Source organism: Podarcis muralis, chromosome 10 (assembly GCF_964188315.1).
Source record: "Podarcis muralis chromosome 10, rPodMur119.hap1.1, whole genome shotgun sequence".
Lineage (NCBI taxonomy): Eukaryota > Metazoa > Chordata > Lepidosauria > Squamata > Lacertidae > Podarcis > Podarcis muralis.
Window position 1 is genome coordinate 6,045,058 of NC_135664.1, and position 23,843 is coordinate 6,068,900.

Genomic DNA, 23,843 nt, shown 5'->3' on the forward strand with positions numbered 1-23,843 from the left:
ATAACAGAGAGTTTGTGATATGAAAAGTTATGGGTTTTCCACAGGAAATTATAGGGTTTGTGGTGATTAAAAATGAAACAGTATGACAGCCACAAAACTTTTGCAGGTGCAACTGGCATTAAAGACAGGGTTGAATAGGATCACCCCAATAGCATTATGAACATCACGAATGCATACTAAAAGTGATGTCCGGAGGAGCCCTCCATGCTACATAATAAGACAAACACAGGCTTTAAATCAGAAGATTGACTTAAGATTTAGATCAGAGGAGGCTAAAAAGGGGGGAAGGAGAAGAGGCTACAGCAACTGAAGGACTGTAGCAGAGAGAGGACTGTCTGCAACAGAAGCAGGACAAGGGTATAAAGTCAAATAAACAGATGATGCTGTAGATGTACTTTGAGTGCAAAAATCAGCAACTAGCAGGCTGTTTATGGCTCCTGAAGGGAGAAGGATGCTATAGTATAGAGTAAAAGGTGTCCCAGAATCGAATGAGAGCATGAGACTCTTAACCTCCGGGTCGTGAGTTTGAATCTCACGTTGAGCAAAAGATTCCTGGGTCATCAACGTGATAACTTCCAATGATTCTACAAGAAGGATCAATAGCAGTCAGCACTTTGTGGTGACTGGAAAGACCACATATTTCCATACATTATATTGTGTGGCACTAATTATTTAAAAAATGAATGAGAGCATAGAAAGGCTACGCTGATGAAGCATCCCACCAACATAATTGGCAGGAGCTTAGTTTCCATATTAAATGAGCACATTAAAAGAAGAAAGGAGATGCATCTCGGAGCGTATGACACTCCCATCTCCTTCTATAGCTCTCCATCTCTCTTTGGGACAGAGATTGATTCAGACTCTTCAGATTTAAAAGACACGCTTAACAAAATGGAAGTAACCCTTCCATACTGAGGAATCTGGAAACAGTGCAATAAAACGCGACATGTTAAATTAAAGAACATTGCAGTTCTGACAACCATGAAGCATTTTCAGGCCTCATAAATAACTCTAGTCCCACATCCCAATTTTTTATTGGTGTTTGTCCAATGAAGGGATCATCTCATGCTCTGAAAGCAAACAGCAAGGCAATTAACAGAATGTCATTCACCAATTTCCTGTGCTTAGAAGAAACTATTTTCATTGGGACTTACTATGTATTGCTTAAATAACATCTCTTCCTCCAGAGAAGTGCTTTAAATGTTTCAGTGTTGAAAGAATTTGGGGTGGGGGTTGAGCTCTGTCAATTTCAAAACTGCTGCACAAGTGCAAAAAGTAATGAAGATACTATGGATAAAGTTATAGCCCAGTGAAATAAGACACCATCTTTCCCTCACCCAACCCCAGCATGTATTCATGAAAAGAGCCTACAAAAGGGCATTCCAGATTAAGGAAAATTGCTTTGCAGAACTGTGGTTATTAGGCAAATTCACATGCAAAAAGGTGTAGATTAGGATAAATTTCCTCTAAAATTCTGATTAATTTTTTAAGCCTTTTTTTAAAAATGCAAATTAATGTGGAAACTGAAATTGACAGATCCACACTTGGACGTATCCCATGGACATGCAGAATTCACAACACTATATGCATATATAGCCCACCTGCATTCAGTAAATATCTAAAAACCTTTTTTTATTTATCCAGGCTTTTGGTTAATAGTTTGATTAAGTTTTCTTCTGGTTTTAATTTCTGCATATGCTATAATGATGTTTTGAATTGTTCTATGTAATTTTATGGCTATAAGTGTCCCTGGACTCCCCTGGGGATGAAGTATGGGTTATAAATTTCATATGTATGTTATCTAATATACATTTCTACATTTGTTTATTACATTAAACAAATTAACACATGTATATTAGATAACATACATATGAAATTATGAACTAGAGTTTATTTCAAAACAATTCTCTAAATTTTTATTGATTTTAGATTATATTCACATTTGTAGGAAAATCAAGATTCTAATCATTTAATGACAGCAAAAGTTCTGATTCAAATAGTTTAAGTTTCATGTTTTTACTACCTTTAATTTCGTGTCTTCCTTGCTGTCAGGGGCACCATCTCTTAGGCCCAAGCACCCACAAAAAATGGCTGTGGGTGCTCAGCACCTTCACCACAGGGCCCCCTGATGCAACTTCTGATGCCTTGTGAAGCACTGGAAGTCATGCCCAAGGCCTCATGAGACCTCAGAGATGCTGTGTGAGGCCTTTTGAGACCCTGGAACCTGACTTCCGACGCCACCAGAAGTCAGGTTCTGAGGCCGCGGGGCAAGTGAAGTCATAACCTAGGGCCCAAGGACAGCGCCCCTGCTTGCTGTGGGCAAATATTAAGGGGGGAAATGTAATTTGTGTCAACAAAATAAAAGACAGGAAAAGAAAACTAAGTTGAATTATGCCCAGGCTAATTAAAAATGAAAATAGATTCAACATTCCCAAAGTATTTATTTACAGTTCCAACAGAACAAGACTTACAGCAATCTCCATCGATATATAAATTCCTTGTTTGAACTTTAACTCTTAAAACATGTTTACAGCACTAACTGATATGGGCCCCAGACAAATAAAAATAAATAACTTAGAAGCCAGACTCAGTTAGTAATTTATGTGAAGTATATTATTATTTAAATAAGATCTAATTACTCTGGTCATGTAGGGCATCTGCAGAGAGAGAGAGAGAGAGAGAGAGAGAGAGAGAGAGAGAGAGAGAGATCTGGCATCAGCATCCATCACAAAGCTGCATGCCTAAAAAATGGAGTATTTAAATGCTACATTGTTAATGCACTTAGGTTTCCTGTTGTTACAGAAATAGGTTTCTAAACACAAATTAACGTTAGTCAAAAAGATCTTGACAGCTTAATGCATCTTACAACCAGGAGCTGAAACTTGATATTTTGTAATTCAGTGGTAAATCTAAGCACCAGTAGCAAATTAATAGCATATCCCACTGGTCCCATTGGCAAATAGTAAGCTCTTTGATTGCATTTTCATCTTCTTGGTACCACCCCTGTTGTCACAGAGACTCAGACTTGCTTTCTCCTTTCGATGTGACTTTAAGTTGTCCTTCCGTGTATTATAATAAACTGGTGCCTTCTCTTTGTGGTGACAGGCAGCTGCTGCTACAATCTGCCCCCACCCCACAAAAAATATAAATTGTGTGAAAAAATCTAATTCATTTCCTGCCCATGCTCACTAAATCTTTTAAACCAGCGTAGATGACTTAAGTCTGATCATGCAAGGTGGTTGCTGAGTCATCCTCAGCCTCTGATTTCATTACGGTTTGAATGCATTTTTCTGCATTGGGCTCTTATGGTGCTATACTAAAAGCCTCGCTATCTCTAATATTGCATAGCCTTGCTACATCTACATGTCAGGTGATGAGAAATTGTTGGAAGTGCCTAAAGGGGGAAAGGTTTGAAGGGGGGAGAAGCATGAGGAATAACTGGAAGGCAAAAATGGTAGATAAGTGAGATTATGCATGGATGCACAATGAAAAAAGGATGGCATGGTTAACTCAAAGGCAGGGGTAGGAATTAAGAGCACAGGGGTGACCCTGCTGCTTCCTGCCTTGAAGGAGACTGAGGATGTGCTCTTTAATACCAGTCACAGAATAAGTAAACTGATCAATGTGTTTCCCACAGTTCAGCATCTCATCTGAAGGCAGCATCCTCTTTCTGCTTAAAGAAAACACTATTTTGGTACCGCTTGTATCTTCTTCAATGCACTTGTTCTATACTTGAACTCTCCCCTTTGAATGACTCCCCCCCCCCCATTTCCCAGCTGACTTTGCTGCAATGGTGTTCAGGGTCTTTTGATACAGCATTATGCTTCAAAGCACCCAGCAGGCTTTTCTTTTGTTGTGCATCCTACTTTGCTCATACTCTCTTTTCAATGCATAATGCTAGATGAGCTGTCGTGAAGGGCAATGATGATTTATTTACCAAAGCTCTTCTCGATCTTAAGGCATTCGGTCTCTCCCTTCCGCATGAATGAAACTTCCCAATAGAGGATATTAGCAGCAGCTCCCCCCTTAAAAAAAAAGAAAAGAAATTATTTATTGTACCTGCAGGCTTCCATTGTCTTTTGGCATGTTACCAAAAACACCTGCATTTCATGTGTGCTTTCATATGACTGGTGCCAAGCATTGCACATACGAGAACTCATAGTAATTGAATGTCTGAAGCAGAGATGGAGAACCTGTCATCCCATAGCTGGTTACTGAGCTATAGTGCCCATCAGCCCCAGCCAGCAGGGCCTCTGGTCAGGGATGATGGGAGTTATAATTCAGGTCAGGGGGCTATGGGGACTAGGCTAGTCCACTAAATGTTTCCCAGGCACCCCTTTCTCAAAGCCCAGGAAGCTTCTGCCCAGCTAAGGGAGGGAGACACGATGTTCACACACACATCACCCCCCCCACAAGCTGGTGCCTCTGGCTCCAACTGTTCGCCTACAAAAAAATTCACTGCACGTCTGTGATTCAGGACCATCTGGAGGGCCACAGATTCCCCAGCCCTGGTTTAATGGCACTTTAGCCTGCACACTATTCATGATAGGGTATCGGAAACAGAATGCCTCTGCCCCGCTTAAGAAACAAAGTGCGCTGTACAAATCATTTGTACAAATCGTTTCAGCTCTGATCATCTGTGCTTTGTGTCAGCTACTGCGTACCCTTCTCCAGACAGGCCTTTGGAATAGCAACTCTTTTAATTCCATGCTCTGCAAAGTGGTTGTGCTGTCTAGGAATTACAACCTAGGCATCATTTTAGCCAGAACCACCAAACGCATCCACGGGGTTTGAATTTGCTACTTGTCTCTAGAGACTTTGCTTCCTGGAGATCATGGGAGGCATATAGTTCCATAGTGTCAGGACTGTAATGATAATATTGCCACATGTGGGAAGAAAGGGGTTAGAAGATGCTTAAAGGAGAAGGCATACACCAACACATATGTGGAACATAGGAAGTCGTCTTATCCAAAGTCAGATCCTTGTTCCATCTAACTGGAAGCAACCCTCCAGTATTTCAGGCAGGAGTCTTTTTTGAGCTGTACCTGAAAATGTCCGGGATTTACATGTTCTCTGTCACTGAGCTGCAGCCATCCCCCATGTTCATGTACAGGGCCAGCCCACCTGTGAGGCATTGTGAAGGGATTAATTCACATCTCTTGTTTGCTTCACCATTCCATATAGCCAAGATGCATTTAGACAAGTCAAGTGACCAAGGTCATAACATTCCTAGTCAAATGACATTCTGGTGTTTGCTATGTGACCTCTTTGTTCGATAGCCTTTCTGTTTGCTTCCTTTTCTGTTCCCTTCCGTTTGTAGATTGTGGACCTTTGGTAGGATAGCATCTGTGTAAATTGCCCTAGTGCTATCAGTGTTGCTGTGAGGCTTAAGTGTAGCACAGCACTGCCACTTTGGTTTACAAATTTAATAAATAATAATAATGTTCCTGATGCTCCTATTCAAGGTATTGACCACAATCCTGTAAATAAGGCCACACATCCACATTCTATGACATTGTTCTGGGTGGAAACATTTCATTGCATGCGCTGTTGGTTAGCGAAGTGAGAGCTGCTTACTGAAAACTTTTGACACTCGCAAGCATTTTGCAAAGGAAGCTGTGAGGAGACTGATTGTCACAGATCTAACATCTGCTTGTAACATTCAACCTTTGCTTTCAGAACAGTTTAATCTTAGACTCTCCTGTGTACATACTAACAACCCAGAGAGCAAACTATTTTTCAAGGAGAAACAGCTGTGGTTGCAGAAGCATCAGCTAATAGCGGCCTGAACTTTGTTTGTTAATTTCTATTGTACACAGAGGAGAAACTGCTTTACAGGTCTTTGTAAGCTACAACTATTTTACTGGACATACATTTGGCCTTTCAAATTGTTTGAAATGCAATGCAATGAAATGAAATTCTTTTTGCATTGCACTCAAGAATAGGCAACTACCATCAATAATGGGAGTGAAATTCAATAAGTTCAGAACCCAGTTATTTATTTTGTCTGTATCTTCACTGTTTTCCAGAGTTGGCCAAACCCCACTTCATCCCATCCCACTTTGAACTCTCATATTTTCACTTTCTGTGGATGCTGCCTAAACTTTCCAGCCTTTCTTCAAGATGTCATCCTTGATCATTAAATCATTGGGATGCTTTAAAACTAATGTATTTATTACATTTCTCTTTTCCATCTAAGAAGAGAAATACATGGGCTTTGCAAGTCTGTGAGGCACATTAGACTGAGAGACAGTGACATCTCCAATGCAAACTATTAACCACTAAGGATGACTTGAGATTTGAACATGACTTTTTTACATTCATACCCTATATTCCAATGTCTGAAAATAGTTTTCTGAAGCTGGATTCAATAGCCAATTCTGCTACTCTTGTTTTTATTTCAATTTACACACTACAGTGACTGAACAATAGTGAATACTAGTTTATACTTCTCTGAACACGAACATGACAAGATTCCTTGGGAGACTGTTGGTCCTTACCGATTATATTTTTTAAACCACAGAAAGTTTCTTAAAGTCACACATTCAGAGGCAATTCACAAAGCCATGGGAAGCCACATAAAATGGAGAGCAGTCTGTTCCTTTCAATGGAAATTAGCTCATCATGGCCAACATGTCACCAGTTGACAGCCAAAGCCCTGCTGGGAAGCATAAGCCCTTTGGATTGCCTCAATAACTGCTAAGGTCTTCTGAATGATGATTGTTGTGCTTCAATATAACCTCACAATTAGCTGTAGTGCTAAGCTTTCACACAACACACTTGGGAAGCAGGCTAACTGACCTGCTCAAGGAAGGGAGTTATCCTCATCCATGGGGGGTGGGGTACTAGGCTCCAGACCGAATATGCAATCTCAGCCACCTGTGGGGAACCTTGGGGGTGGTGAAGATCATGGCCACCTGTGAGCTGCTCTGCTGTATAAAAAGCATTTGTTCCAGTGCCTGGGTGTGGACAAGCCATCTCCTTGTTGTGGAGTCTGTCCCACAGACTGCTGGAAGCAGGGGCAAGGAGGGAGCCTTCAGACCTTGTGTTGTGAGTTTGCGTTTCCTTTAAATAAACTACTAAGATCTGATCAACCTGTTAGTGTGGGGAGCCTTCTTTGGGAACCTGAGTATCCAGACCCCTGTGAGCCTTCCGCTGGCTCTGCGGGATACAACACCTCCCTTTTCTGCAATGAGTTTGTGCCTACTTCTTAGGTAACATTGTTGATCCCCTGGTGCTTGCTATTTTAAGTACTCAAATATTGAAAGGTCAGCTTTGTCTTGTACCGTTTGATTGGATGATTTGGTGTCATATATTGAAGTGGATAATGTTTTCAGGGCATAAGCGTGACCATGCCATGTGTCTGTTCAAACTGTAGAGTAGAGGTTGTATCCTTTGCTGGTTTGATATCTCAGCATTAAACTATAAGTAGTAGTGCCTCATTTAGAAAATACAGAATTCTAAGAAAGCAAATAGTCTGCAAATAGTCAGGGCTTTTTGCATACATAGCATACATTTAAAGCACATCACCCCAGGTCCCAGGCTTCTTGGGGTGGGTGGGTGTGCTATAAACATATGCAAGTAGAATCCAGAAGGGTGTGTGGACAGGGCTGTGTCACTATCCTGGCTTCCCAGTGCCATGCACCACTGCTGGATACCAAAAGGGGAGGAGCAAGGAGGTGGTGAATCACAGGTGGGAGCATTGGATTGGCTCTGCCAGTGTGCCATGCTGAATTCCCCGCTACTTCGCTCTCAGTATAACTAGCAGCAGTGCCCAGCATTGGGTGCAGGGATACAGCCACACCGGCTGCTACTGTGTGTACGCAGCCCAAGAACAAAATCACACCCAAGTGTGGTGCTATAAGCACAAGGGGTTAAGTGGGTGTTGCTGTGAGCAGATCTGCCACCCAACAGCCCATGAGTTTCCAAGCTGTTTTGAGGGAGGGGAGGTTTTTCAGTAAGTGGGGACACCCCCCCAATATTAGCCAGATCTGAGTACACAGCTCTGGACACATTATTTTTTAAATCAGAGCACTCTGCTGCCATTGTGTTCATAACTTTTATCTATGACCACACCATGGAGATCATTAAGGAGAATTGCTCCCTGTTGGCCTGGATGGATTGTTCTGCAGCTTTCAAATATCTGGAGTGTTCGGCGATTTCACAGTCGCTTCTAAGCATACTCTGGAGTAACTTTGCTCAACCAGGAAGGTTTCAAATGGTATAGATGTTTTAATTTTAATTTTCATTGGGTTTTATGCATAAACAAAGAAAACAAAAGTAACAAATACAAAAAAAAAAAAAAAAAAACACCTCCTCAGCAGACACCTACCAATTATATGTACACAATTCTATCCAGTGGGTGCATAATCAGAAGTAATCTATCTTGGAGTTTACTCATGCATTCCAAATTTCCAAGAATCCAGCAGGCAGCTGTTGAAGGATTGTTTGCACTGGTAGCATATATAGTAAAGCTCCACCATAAGGCTCCAACATAGGGATGTCCTAAGAGCTTGACCAAACTGCGGGAGGCGGTGGAAGACAGGAGTGCCTGGCGTGCTCTGGTCCATGGGGTCACGAAGAGTCGGACACGACTAAACGACTAAACAACAACAACAACAATTCCATAATATTTTTTTATTATTATTTATACCTCACCCATCTGACTGGGTTGCCCCAGCCACTCTGAGTGGCTTCCAACATATATAAAAACATTATAAAATTTAAACTTAAAAAAACAAAAACCTTCCTTATACAAGGGCTGTCTTCAGATGTCTTCTAAAGGTTGTATAGTTAATTACCTCCTTCCCTTGGGGTCAAATAACTCTATACCCTCCAACATTTCTTTGATGAAAATAGGGACATCCTAAGGAAAAGCGGGACATTCCAGGATCAAATCAGAAACTGGGATGACTTCTGTAAATCTGGGACTACCCCACATAGCATGGATAACATCTGGAGTTTCAATTTGCTGTAGAGACTACAAATTATGAGGGGTTTTTCCCCCTAAAATGGTAATGTTCACACATTACTATACCAAATTGCAATGTTCAAACCATGCAACATTTTCTATAATCGGGCAGTAGATATACTGTACAAGAGTTCTACACCATCTTGGGGCTAAGCTCTGACGTGTTTTTCCTTATGTGGGCCAACACTGACTTTGCTGGTCTAGAGCACTGCAGATTTGTCCATTTCACTTCATCAATCTGCTCACCCATATCTGTCTCCCAAACTGCTTTCAATCCTCTACGGGAGCCTGTCACAATTTCTGTTAAGATCTTCTAAATACTTGAGACTAATCCTTTGCTTTTAGAGCTAGCATTAGCAGTAAGATCTTCAAACTTGTTGCCGGCATCCATGGGAGAATGTCACAATTTACATAACTGGAGCCATCCCACCTTGATGTTTCCAATGCCAACTTGAAGTTGAACTTGCACTACCGGGGAATCATTTTTATAAAAATCACACCCTCTGTAATGCCCCCTCTGTTGCCATTTAGCTATAACTCTTCAAAGTGTCATATCAGGTACTTTAATCTAGGATGGTTTGCTAACGGAATCAAAGGAGAGCAGGCTTTGCTGCCATTTTTGTCAAACTTGAAGCATGGAGAGTGTGAATAGACTGCATATATGTTTGAGAAAAGAAGCTGATGGAGCTTCAAATGGTCAAGACCACAAAGGGCTCTTATTCAGCCTTTGATCCTTTATTTTAATCCAGGTTTTTTTAGCTTGACAAATCATATATAACTTACAAAGTTGAAATGCATTGCGGTACATGTCATTATTTGGGAGTCGCCATCCCCCCAACTGGTTTTCTATACAAAATCAAATTATATTAATAAGCATTTGTTTTTGCTGGCTTTTATCAGGAAAGGCTAAGCAGGAGCTTCATGGAGTATTTTGTTGTTTTGAATACTAATTTATTTTGCTCTGCTATTAAATTATAAGTGCTATAGGTAAAACTGATTAGAAAATGAAATACATCTATAGCATTTTTATACGAGAAAGACCTGTAGAGTGCAGCCAACCATAGGTGCATTGTAAGCCACTGAAAACCAAGTTTTGCTGATCTTCTTGTTTACATCATTTGCCTTTGCAATGAAACAAGAGAAGATTCATATTGAGCCTGTAGCTGCTACCAAAAGGGGTTCTTTGGTGTGTGACATTTTCATTTGGGCATCCTGAAATCAAATTGTACAAGGGATCCTTTATGGCAGGGCCTGACAGAATGCCAGTTGTGGTTGACTGCAGGCAGGGTTTCAGTGGGACAGGGATTCTTGCTGGATCTTCAGTGCCATTATTTTTAAGAGGTCCTTCCACTCCCACCCCCCGCTGGTTCTCACTTCCATACTAGTGTGCCTTTTTGTCAGCAGAGTCCCACAATCTCCTACAACGTTTGTTTGTGTTATCACCACAATACCATTCATGGTCATTGCACCGGCCTAGACTAGGGACAGAGCCCACCAAATACAAACTTAACAGCCGTTGGCCTGTTCCTTCCTTTCATGGTGCCATTCATTGGAAGTAATTCTGGCTGTGCAGAAGAGCTTGTGCAATGGGACTTTGGTGCTCCTCTGACAGACACCCAAATCACTCACCTGTCCTGGATTAGCAGGAAAGAAACTTTAGAGGTCAACAGAAGTGGGACCTGAGAACAGCAAATACTTCCTCCCATGTTATCTTGAGTTATCCTCCCAAAGTTAATGGCTGCTACTGTCTATCACCGTTAAGCTAACCACATGGCATTTGGAAGCTCAGCTAGGTCATAGGAACATGGAAAGCTACCCTCCCATCAGATGTCAAGGAGATAAATAGCTATACAACTTTTAGAAGACGTCTGAAGACAGCCCTCTATTGGAAAGTTTTTAATGCTTGATGTTTTATTATGTTTTTATATATGCTAATGTCTACCCAAACCCTTCTACGTTTCCGCCTATATTCTCCCCCCGCCCCCGGCATGAACAGTGGTGGTAGCAGCATCATTCGTAGTGGCCAAATCCAAGCTTAACTGGCTTGCCTACAAAGGTAGAAATTGTAGCTGTATATGGAACAAGACTGTAAAACAGCAATCAGTGAAAGAATCAGAACAGGCACAAGTACCTTTTCCATTACCTGTGTGTGAGAAAGAGAGACAGAAAGAGATAGGCTATGTATGCCTGAAGGCACATGATGCAGCAACCTTGCTTGGTTAATGGCTGGACGTGAAACTGCCTAAGAACCTGATGTCCACCATCTTGAGTTCCATCGTGCATATATCAGCATCTCTTATCATGTCCTCCTCTTTCCGTTCCACATGCTTTGCCTCCCCACCTTCAGAATTATAGGAAGGGCTTCGTATGGCAGCTTCATCATTTCCTTCACTGGGTGCAGGAATTTTATTTTCAATATAAACAGGACTCTGTTTTTGCACCCACCCACACGCCACTTTTAACAGTTCTCTGAGACGTGGAGGGAAGGGAAAAGGGAAACTGGGACATTTTGGGATCAAATCAGAAACCAGGAGGCTTCTGTAATTCCAGAACTTTCCCTGGAAAATAGGGACACTTGGAGGGTATGAGCTTTTGTAAAATGACCACTCAAGATGACAGGGCCCTGTTCTTGTTACCCTTAGCACTTTCTCGGTGAAACCCAGGGAACCAGGCCCCAAATCTTTTAAGCAGAGTGTGATTGGAGCTGTGGTCTATGACTTGACTCAACGTCTTTATTTATCTACTCTGAATGCACTTTTAATGGTTTTCTACTCTTTAATTGTAGTATTGTGACTGTGGTACAGTTGTTGTCAGGATTGTGTCACAGTTTGTGGTCTCCTGTGTGGATAGCATTATTTGGGAGGAACTTCAGGGAACATGAAATAACGACACATCTTAGGTTGACAGGTATCTCATATCTCACCACTGAACAGCCAAAACTAGTTCCTAGGGGTGTCTTTGGTCCCTGGTTTGTCTCTGGTTAATGTCCAGGTATTTTCATTGGTATTTTTAGGGATTAGCATTAGACTTGTGGATTTGTATTTGCGTAGGCAGGTCACCCTGAGGTTAATGGGGTACAGGAAGTCAATGTCGTTGCTTCTGCCTCTAAAAAACCATTTTCTGACTGGCTCTGCTTTGCATATTCTGGGCTCTGCTAATGAAATGAAATAAAAATAGATCACATAGGGCTGGTCAGCCTCCGTGTTCCATGACACACCCTCATTATTCTGAGTTTGAGAGACTGACAGCCTATTAGACCACCAAAGTGTTTCTGAACAGCTTATGCTTTCAATCACCTATAACTTGCTTTTGACCCCCAAGGTAAAACACTTTAATTTTAGCAGCTTGGGGGAACTTTTGATAATGATTTTTATTTGTGAGATTAATGGACCGCTAACTGTTGCCATTTTTCATGCTTGCTATCAATGTAACTTGCTATAATTTTCAAACCAGCTGTACCGTTGGGGCATTCTTTAAAATACATTTAACCTTTTAAAAGCATATATGGGTTTTAAACTGTTTTTTCTGGTCCAACTGCTGGTTCCCTTTCTCTTTTTTTTACCGCTTTGCTTTGCATTTCATAACTCCAGTTGAAATGCTTCTGCATTTTCTTATGAAAGATTTTCCCTGTGATTATAAATTGTTAAATCTGTACCTCTATCCAGACTAATTCGTGTCCTTGAATCCATGTGTAAGAATCCTAAATCTCTCCAGGGCTATCATACTGTAGGTTTAAATTATGGGGGAAAGTAGGTTTGAATTATGGAAAAAACAAAAACTGTTTTCAGTGGCCATTTGTGTTCCTTCATAATCAAGGCCAACCATTGCCACCCTTGTTTGACCCCTGCCCAAATCCTGATGCTATTTTGTCCTCTTTGTCCATTTCGCCTGGGTGCTTAGGCCAGCCCTGCACTGGGGCTCTTCTGTTAGGGTCAGGTGGTGAAGCTCCATGAAATCTATTCTGTTGATCTGCCAGGAAGACAGGAGAGACCGCTGATTCCAGGCTTAACTTGCCCTTAAGCATGCAGGAGGAACGACCTGCTTATATTAATAGTTAGGGTGAGTTCAGTAGTTAGAACAACTCTTTATTGTTTATTTGACTGTAGTACCAAGTTCAGCAGATTTTCTTCAAAAATCAATTTGTTTGGTTAAAGTACAGTTGGTGTGGCTTAATCCCAGGGGACCATGAGGACTTTGTCTTGAGCCTTTTAGCTAAGCTGTAGAGTCCTATTGCTCTATATTCAGTGGGTGGAGGCAGCTTCAATCAATTGGGTTGTTCTGTTGTGGGTTTAATGCATACTCTCCAGCATTTCTCCAGTGAAAATAGGGACATCCCATTCCATAATAATAATTCTATTATTTGTTATTTATACCTTACTCATCTGACTGGGGTGCCCCAGCCACTCAGGGCAGCTTCCAACATATATAAAAACATAATAAAATGTTAACCATTAAAAAAACCTTCCCTATACAGGGCTGTCTTAAGATGTCTTCTAAAGGTTGCCTAGTTACTTACATCCTTGGCTTGGGGGTCTCATAACTCCATACCCTCCAGCATTTCTCTTATGAAAATAGGGACGTTCTCAGGAAAAATGGGACATTCAGGGATCAAATCAGAAACTGATATGACTTCTGTAAATCCAGGACTGTCCCTGGAAAATAGGGATACTTGGAGGGTCTGTTTAATGATAAAGGTGGGGCACTTGGATGCCAATGTAAATTGGTCTTCCTAGTGACCCTCATGGGGTTCTGGGGGGCAGAGAGGATAAGAACTTAAGGATCCCTGAGTACAACAGAAGGACATGGTACAAACTAACCAAAGGGAGTTGGTTATCACCAATGTGCCCCCAACATGCATCCACAGAAGGGCCGGCCCACCCAAGAGGCAAAGTGAGGTGACTGCCTCAGACAACAGAATCCACAGGGGCACCAGTCCCTGATGGAGAACTGTATTTCCACCTTGTTCTTGATGTAGATCTACACTCATTCCGTCTTCCCTATCAGGGAAGGAAGCACCATGTTGTGGTTCTCCACAGGTGCCAAAATATATTGGACCAGCCCTGGTCTCTTTTTAATATGAAAACTAAAACCTAGAATTTGTCCTTTAAAATATGAAGACAGTACTGCCACAAAACTGAATGTAAAGCTAGCATGAAAACAATGACCTGTACGTTGGGAAAGAGTTTTTGATTAAGTGAACTAAAGGTTGCATCACGCAGGACCTTGAAAGTATGCGCCAAGATCAATTATCCCTCTGGAAAGTGTCAGGCAACCATCTGTTCCTTTGCAAAATAACTGAGGAAGCCATATGCGAAGAGGCATTTTGATGATAAAATGGAATAAGCAAAGTCTTACGGACCTTATCGTCCATGCATCAAGTGATGTGGAAACAAGATGGCATCCATTAAATGAGCAGTGACTGACTTTGGCCTTCCAGAGGTTGCTGGACTCCAACTCCTATCGGCCCCAGTTAGCATGGCCAGTGATTAGAGACTAAGAGAATTGTAGTTCTGAGAGACAACAGGCTTGCGACCCCTACCTTAAATTTTATTGTAAAGGTTCTGAGTTCACTCACTTCCAAACATTGACTAAACGAAACTATCAGCAACCTTACTTGTTATTAGCATCCAGAATAATGCTCATCGCTGAAAATTTCCAGAAGCTTCAAAAGAGTGCACAACATCTTAAGATAATGTTTCTATATACACACACACACACACACACACACACACATATATATATATATATATATATATATATATATATATATAGACACACACAGTGGTACCTCGGGTTACAGACGCTTCCGGTTACAGACTCTGCTAACTCAGAAATAGTACCTCGGGTTAAGAACTTTGCTTCAGGATGTGAACAGAAATTGCGCAGCGGCGGCACAGCAGCAGTGGGAGGCCCCATTAGCTAAAGTGGCACCTCAGGTTAAGAACAGTTTCAGGTTAAGAACGGACCTCCGGAATGAATTAAGTTCTTAACCTGAGGTACCACTGGGGGGGGGGGGTGAATGGATGAGAGAGAGCTTCGCCAGGCACAGCTGTGACAGGAATTGGAAAAGTAGGTCATAAAGTCAAAATTTGGAGCCCTGTTTCCAAATAGAAGAATTTTCATACTTACTAGAACATACTAGAACAGTATGAAAGACAGATATTAACTGTAAATAGCCTTGCAAACTGTAAATGGCCTTGCCAGGCCAGTAGGTGAGACTGCTTCTCTTACAACAGTGGAAGGTAGAAACTACAATGGTACCTCAGGTTACAGACGCTTCAGGTTACAGACTCCACTAACCCAGAAATATTACCTCGGGTTAAGAACTTTGCTTCAGGATGAGAACAGAAATCACATGGCGGCAGCGGGAGGCCCCATTAACTAAAGTAGTGCTTCAGGTTAAGAACAGTTTCAGGTTAAGAACGGACCTCCGGAACGAATTAAGTTCTTAACCCGAGGTACCACTGTATGTGTATGTTTTCAAAGTGCAATAAAGTAAAATGAATGTGACCAGGTAATTTGTTCATTTGCCATAAGATTCCATCTTAGATTAGGACTCAACTAAAAGTTGGACTTTGCCCTTTTCCTTCACGAAGAGCTAAACCGAATGCAAAGACAAGTGTTCTAGCTACATCCCCACCCCCCCACCCCCACTTGTCTTTATTATTCTGGTTAAGTTGCACAAGGCTTTATTTGTAGTTGATGCGCCTAAAGCTTTTTCCAAAGAGCATTGCACGTATGTACTTACAATGAAGTTGGGTGCTAAGTTTTGACAGCTGAGAAATGAGAAGGAAATAGCAGCATGGTTAGGGCAGTATGCTTCCCTAGTGTAGACAAAAGGGGGTTTAAAAAACACTCTTAAGAGGGTCTAATTCCCAAATAGCCCAGTGAAGGAAGCTTCTGCTTGGCCTCTGGGCAGTGGCAGCACTGCTGGGTTCCAGGGTGGGGCAGGGGCAGGGTGACAGTGAGGCAGGAGTGATTTGGGATCACCTTACCACCTCCCTGCCCTGTGCCATCTCAGAGCGTGACAGCAATACTGCTGGTGGGAGGCCAGGTCCATGGCGCCCCCCCTCCCCACCAGTTGTTCTCATGGGTATGGAATGGAGTATCCTGAACATGGAGCAGGGGCAATTCACAGAGTGACATTCCCCACCTTGTCCCCTGACCATTAGGTCCAGTCATGGCTGACTGGGGTTGTGGCGCTCATCTCGCTTTATTGGCCGAGGGAGCCGGCGTACAGCTTCCGGGTCATGTGGCCAGCAGGACTAAGCCGCTTCTGGCGAAAGCAGAGCAGCGCACGAAAACACCGTTTACCTTCCCGCCATAGCGATACCTATTTATCTACTTGCACTTTGACGTGCTTTCAAACTGCTAGGTTGGCAGAAGCAGGGACCGAACAACGGGAGCTCACCCCGTCACGGGGAATTGAACCGCCGACCTACTGATCGGCAAGTCCTAGGCTCTGTGGTTTAACCCACAGCGCCACCCGCATCCCAATATAATTGCATTACCCATCTTTTTAATCAGCCTGTTTTCAGAAAAGTTAACTGTGTGTACTTATTAAAACATCCCATTCTATCTTTGGCACTCCTGCAGAGGCTATTTTTGAATACTGAAAAGAAGAGTAGCTTCGTGCTTCAGGTGGCAATTGTTAATTCAATTAACAAGAAATGCCATTTGGGGTGGAGTCTATCTCTATTAAGATCAGTGTGGGTTTTGACGTTGACCTCTGTGGAACTGAACCATTTGTTTTTATTTTATTTTTGCTCCACTATATTTATTATCGACATTTTCCTCTTGCCCAGTAATACAATTTTCTGGGTGGCTTACAAGAGAAGCTGGAAAACAATTACTGTACACACAAAAATTGGGCTGTAAAAGGATAAAATCTTATACAGGGTAAAACCAGCAGGTACAGCAAAGCTCACAACAGCACCTGCTGCTGTAGCTTCCATGGTTAGCTAGATGTTTGGGAGGTGGCTGCCGTGTAGAGCTTTTCTTGCTGGGCTGAAAGTGTGTCTGAGTCTATCTGCTGTTGATCCTGTCCTCCTCAGCGTCACAACCTTTCTGGTGTCCTACGCCCCCCAGGTATAGTAGGATACACAATCATTTTAGTTTGCTAGTATTTGTAGCTTCATGTTTCTCTATTTAAATGTACATAACTGTTATGCAAATGTATCTTATAAACACATCCCAAAAGTGGAGAATCAGGATAAATGCAGCCATTTCAGAGCTGAGTCACTGAAGCTACAGGGGCTGTTTTGTTTTGTTTACTTATTTATAAGGGTGTTTTTTTGTTTTGTTTTTTTACTCGCTCTTCATCTTAAAGTCCCAGGGCGGATTATAACAATGTAATAAACAATTATACAGATAAAACAGTTACAATTATAGAACAAATAAAACTGTTCCAGATGGAACAGAACGGCTCGGCAGCTTTGTTTCCTGGTCTCTGCTGCTAGGACACAGCATTTCCACTCTGAAAATAAACATTGAAAGTGAAAGTTGGAGGAAGAAAGTGGCTGGTCACTGTTAAGTTGTGGGTGAACATATCAGACAACACAGCAATTCTTCAAACAGCTCTTCTTTATTCAGAGGCCAGAACAGAACTGAAGGGCTCAGTCAGCCTGCTTATATAGAGCTCCAGTACAACGTTACTGTAGCAACTTTCTAAAACTATCCAATCACTGAACGTCACTTTCGATCCTTCATTTGCATAAAAACTATCCAATCACTGAACGTCACTTTCAATCCTTCATTTGCATAACTATCTACAGTATCCCCCTGCTGGCCCAGGGTGAGAACTTCAGTACATAACAGTCACACTGTCAGGCTGTGGTGGTTCCAAGGCTATGAGGAGCCTGCGAAGTAGAGCAACACCCTCTTTCAGATCAGTAAGGAATGATTGGTTCTTGGCCAGTGCTTCAGGTCCAAGGCCTGTGAAGTAATTGCTAAGGACAGGGTCAGACTGATCTACATGGATGTTTAATATAGCCAAAACCAAGGGTGACATTGCTTTACTGAATCCTCTGAGTTTCCTTGTGAGATGAACCTCTCTCCAAAGGAGATATAACACATGACTGAAGGTCACTGTGCAGAGCCAGAACCCACCAATGGATTCTTCCAGAATCTCCTGCTGGGAAAAATTCAAGGCCGTTTGCCACAGGAATGAAACTGCCTAGTATACCAAGGGAGACAGTGAGTGGGGTCTTATTCATTGATGGGCAGTTACCATAGGTGCCGCCAGAGAGCATATTTGCTCTCCCAGCTGGTAAATTTATTGTGATTAAAATGTTCTCTCTTGCCATTGGTGATATGTGAGCATGTTTTGTCATAAAAGCCCTATCCTAGTTACCCCAGCAATCTGATCATAGAGATGAATGGTTGTTTCAATTGATGGTATATCACCAATGCTCTTCCATTCCCTGGGTGAGATTTGGGCTGAACATGGCTACTTTGCACTACAGGGGTGGGGGACCTATTGAGAAGGCCCACTCTAACAGAGTCATGGAATTTGATGGTTTCTGGAACGCTCCTGTTGAGGTTAGCGTCACACCATGGAATGAGAATACTGTTATAATTACATTTTCATTTTACAAGCAAGGAACGTTAGTCTAGCCATTCTTTTAAATACCACAGAATGTTAATGAATATTTGATATAAAATCATTCTCTCTGTTTCCAGTTCAAATCTTCATTTATTCTTACATTCATATAACCAGCCTTTTTTGGATCATGGAATCCAACACAGCTTACGAGTGGGTCCTAGGCAGTCACCCCATATCCCATAATGACAGAGCTGCAACAAAAATGGTACCTCCAACAGGCAAGAAAGGAAATATCAGTTACCCCCCCCCCAAAGAAAGCCAAAGAAGGAAGGGAAAATACCCAAGCAGTCCCAGAAATACTCAGTGACATCGAATATTGAGTGACTGAGGAGGGAGGGGGGATGAAGAATACAGTATAGGTAGAAAAACAGTAGAAAGAAACATTTCATTGTCTAGATAGGTCATTTCCTGGCTCACACTGGGAAATTATTTTAAAATGTCACTAGGAATGGGAGATATAACTGGTCGTAAATATTGGTGGGAAAGTCAGATTTTAATGTAGCTGTGAGTCTGCACATACATACATACACACACCAACAATCCATAATGGAGTGAAAACCCAAAATGGGTGGGGGACTCAAAACAGACCAGTAAGAACTGCACATGCTCAGTGAGTGTGGAATGCTGACGGACTGCTGGGTGGGGGGAAATGGGGTGAAGTCAAGGGAACCATCAGTAGAAGGATTCCACACTGTCCCGTTTTGCTTCAAGGCCCAAATTTTTATTCTTAACATTTAGATCAAGTGTAGACATCTTCAGTGTATTGATTAAATATCACAGCAGAGGCTTGGATCCTAGCTTTTCATTCTGTGAACAGAAGGTGCTTTCCTACACAAATCCCCAACACCACGCTTACATAGACGGGGGGGGGGGGGGGGGGGCTTCTGCTGCTCACAGAAAGGTCCCCTAGGTGAACTTAATTCTCCTTCCAGGAACGAGCACACGGTCTGTGAATGGAGCAAAACCTCCAGTCCAAGCCATAGTTCCCATAACATACTAGAAAGAATTATTTTTTTCAAGGTATTGTTTTCTAGTAACACAAGTCCTGAAAGGGGGGGGGGGGACTTAGGTGGAATCTATACCTATATAAAAAAACATTCTGGAAATGCTTCTTTTTTAAAAAGTGTTTTAAAAAGTACATTGAATTTTCTATAAGGCTCACCATCGTCATCTAGTGTCACATTGTATATTGCACTTTAAACACCCTTAAAACGTTTTATTTGCAGCCGTACAGCTGAGTCCACAGTCTTTGGACAAATGTTTCTGGACCTTCAAAAATAAGTATGCGTAAAGTCAGACACTTTCCCATGAAAAAAGCCTTCCGCTTTTCATGTACTTACTGCCTGAAACTTGTTTTTAACACAGAAGCCACATATAAAGCAATGCTTTTCAATGTGTTCTGTTACCGAAGTAAATAACAACAGGTCTTTTCTTTATTCATTTTATAACCTCCCTAAAACATTTAGATATATTTGTATCAATATTAATTATCAATATATTGCTCGTTCCATTCCCCAATAAACAAGCCATATTTCTACAAGTTGAGTTTGTAGTTTTTGGTGTTGATAAGAAAAGAAGTTTCTTAGGGGAATGAATAATTGCAGGATTATTTATGCAGAAAAAAATGACTTATTCCTTGATTAATTTGGCAGTGTTGCTTGATGACATAATTTAAATATAATGTAATATGTTTTATGTTATAGTCAAGTATTGTAGCTATTCTGAGTTGTCAGCTGTGTTCAGTGGTATTCTGCTGAGTACCTTGAAATCCACTCTCTAGGTCCCAGTACACCTTGAGCAGGCAGTGAATTGAATTTTGGAAAATTGTGCCTGACCATGCTCTTTCTAAAGATAATGTCAAATGTATTTTTGACTCCACTGAGTAGAAGTTAAGGTGACCTTGGATGTTCAGATTAATAATATTCTTCTAGGCCCTTCTATCTTCCGTCAGGGACTATTGTACGCTCTCATCAACATTAATAAAAATTACACATATGAACAAACAAGAAACAGGTCTATTGTTGTCCAGTCTGCATAATAAAAATAAAACGAAGATGCACTGATGTTTTCTTTTCTTTTCCTTTCTTTAGGATTCTTTTCACCATGGAAGACTCCAAAACCTGTAAGTTTTCTTCTCAAAGTCTTTGCATTATAACATGTGATTATGTGCTAGTTATTGCTTTTGAGTGCATTCAGTTTCAGTGGGAGAGAATAAACTGTGTGCTTCAAGTGGCAGTCCTATAGCCCAAGTGCCATTCCCTCAGTGAAGAGGGAGGTCCATGAATGGGATGCCACCTGTGATACCAGAGGGCCCGCCCCCACCTCCCTGCCCCCCAGCTCTAAAACAGAGGATTACCAGGGGGCAGTCATGTATCTTCAGGACCCAAAGCCTTGTTACTCTTCCCAACACATCCACAAAATTTCCCTGAAAATTTCCCTCCCATTATAGCTACTGAGTGGGAACATCAAATTAACATCAGTTAAGATTGAGAACAATACTATTTACTTTAGCTGGATTGTGTATCATGTGGTTATTTATCAGAATGCCTTTCTAACCATAAACACCTGGAAAGAAACCCCATAGTACTGGACGGGGCTTCCTTTTGAAAGCATATGCTTAAGATCACACAGCACATCTTACCTCTTCAGGATTTTATACCGTACTCATTTCAAGCAAGTTTGCCTTATGATTGCAGAGTGGTCACAACGTGGAAGTAAGCCTTTTTGAATTTAGTGGGGATTACCTACGGAACAGCATTCTTAGGATTATATTGTGACCTTTGTTCCTGTGTTTTGACCTGGAACCACCGTGCTTCCTGTGCTTCAAAACTCTCTGCGAAAACAGCTAGCTAATTAGTATTTCTTCCTAACATCTAATCCTCCTTGCTTCCACCAGTCTGTTCAGCATAATTCACAAAGCATTTCTCAATAGGATTAGCCAAAGGTAAGTAGATTAGATCCTGGCTGCCTTGTGGCCTGGCTTCAGGCAGGTATTTGTTATCTAAGCTAGGCAACAACATTTTAGACCTGCGGGGGAAACTCGAGCCAAGGAGGTTCAGGGCAGAAACCCCATTTTCAGCCAAAGGGCCATGTTCTCCTGTTGGGGAACCTTCTGAAGGCCAGGCAACAGACATAGGCTAAGGCCAGCCAGAGGCCAAATAGCAGCAATGGCGGTGTCAGGAGGGCAGTTTGTGGCTCTGCCCCACCACACTGGCCACTCTTGGGGAAAGGGGAGCAGAATGAGAGAGAGAATGAGAAATAAAAGCCTATCTGCTGGCAGCCGTTCCATCCCTGTCTTCAACGTGTTGACAAAGACCTCCAAGCATTTCTGATGTGTCAACTAAACACAGGCCTCCTATAGAATATTCAACAGTCAATAGTTTAGCTGCTTTTCATACGGTGGACGCAACAGATTTCTGCTGTATTTCTCTCGAAGGGAATAACGGAAATGGCAAAAGGAGTAAAATTATTTATATTCTTCACTGAGGAATGTGGCCCTCATGATGGAAAAGCTTCCCCACCCCTGTTTTACATAGTACTAGCTGCCATGTACTCTGCAAATGCATCAAATCTTGTTTTTGGAGACTCTTGATGGGGAGGGCAGGGAAAGATGGGGAGCCAGGTACAGATGAAATTCCTCAGCAAATCACAGCCCACATCCCCACTGATGCAAAACACGCTTCTTTAAAAAAGTGCTGATGGCTGTGGTGTCTGCTGACTGAGACCACAGGACAAAGATAAAATAAAAACTGTGCTTTACCTAGGAATAATCACATTCATTATTGATAAAATGCTCAAGGCTGCAAACCTATACATATGTACCTGAGCGTGAGCCCGTGAAACCCAATGGGGCTGATTTCTGAGTAGGTACAGAACGCAAGCTATGAACCGTGTGGGCATTGTACAGTTTTGTATAAACAAGACGTCGCCCTCGCCTGCAGGTGTTCAGTCTAAACCTTTGTTTTCTGCTGTCTGTTATTTATTATAGATGATGGAACGATGGGAGAATCAAGGCAGTCCGCAGACAAGTTTATCTGCTCCAGCTATCCCACAGAACATCCCCTTTCCACCTGCCCTTCACAGGAGTTCTTTTCCTGATTCAACAGAGGCCTTTGACCCAAGGAAACCTGACCCATATGAGCTGTATGAGAAATCACGAGCTATTTATGAAAGTAGGCGTAAGTGAAAAATATGGTCCCCCTCCGCAGAGCACTCGGAAACTTTAAACATTGCCTTATACACGTTCCAAAGCTGGCACAGTGGCACTGCTTGCCAGAACTCAAAGCAAACCAAATAATGAATCCAATTAGTGTAGATATTACAAAAAAAACAACAACACTGCCATGAGTGCCTTCATACATTTATCCTAAATTTGCCTCCATTTGAGAGTGTCTTCCGTCTATGTCTCTACTGATTAATTGCAATATAAATAGATGGGAGCTCTGCAAAAGCCATAACTGCTTTTGGTTGGTGCCTGTAATCATTTGCTTGCGTGTAAATTGGCATTTTGTTTAGGTTACCTGCTCTGACTCTCCCGCCCAACAATGCAGAACAATGAATGTCAAGTTATTTTTACAATGCAACCTTTGCTATATTTCACAATGAAAGCGCTTGAAAACGTACATCTATTTTCCCTGGTGTATTTGTAGTCCTATCAGAATGCTGTGTTGAAAATAAGACCCACATGTTTTTATGGATATTATAAAGTGTCTTCCGGCAACTTACAATAGGGTGTCATATTTACAGCTTCTGGTCTCCCAGGGCCAAATTAGATGGAATAAGCCTGAGTCAGGATGAAAGAAATGAGCAAATGAGGAAGTTCTTGTGGATGGGGGAGCTTTGTGGGTGCGAAAGAGAGGCCCATGCATACAAAGAGCTTTCTGCTAGAATGAGAAGTCATATTCTCACTCGTTTATGTGTGTGAGAGACAGACAGACAGAGCGTTATTTAGACATAGTGCTAAACTGTGTCTTAGTGTAATGCCTGAATGTACTCATAGTCTTGTTCATACTTAAGGCTCCTGGTGTTTGCCTCCTATGAGGGAGCGCACAGCTTCCTCAGACACTGCATTACACAACACTACACTACTGTACGGGACACGGGTGGCGCTGTGGGTTAAACCACAGAGCCTAGGACTTGCCGATCAGAAGGTTGGCGGTTCGAATCCCCGCGATGGGGTGAGCTCCCATTGCTCGGTCCCTGCTCCTGCCAACCTAGCAGTTCGAAAGCATGTCAAAGTGAAAGTAGATAAATAGGTACCACTCCGGC

The 23,843-nt window shown here is 42.0% G+C and overlaps 1 protein-coding gene across 24 annotated transcripts in view; it reads left to right on the plus strand.

Moving 5' to 3' along the window:
* Nucleotides 1-23,843, plus strand: part of MAGI2 (membrane associated guanylate kinase, WW and PDZ domain containing 2) — a 597,762-nt gene that overhangs the window by 484,589 nt on the left and 89,330 nt on the right. For 22 of the 24 annotated variants that reach the window (XM_077935758.1, XM_077935747.1, XM_077935755.1 and 19 more), the window contains 2 exons: nt 20,666-20,697; nt 22,564-22,753. In XM_077935758.1, the coding sequence (XP_077791884.1) occupies nt 20,666-20,697; nt 22,564-22,753 (222 nt within the window). The remainder of the gene's footprint in view (nt 1-20,665; nt 20,698-22,563; nt 22,754-23,843) is intronic. The other 2 variants (XM_077935740.1, XM_077935743.1) reach the window with 1 other exon arrangement.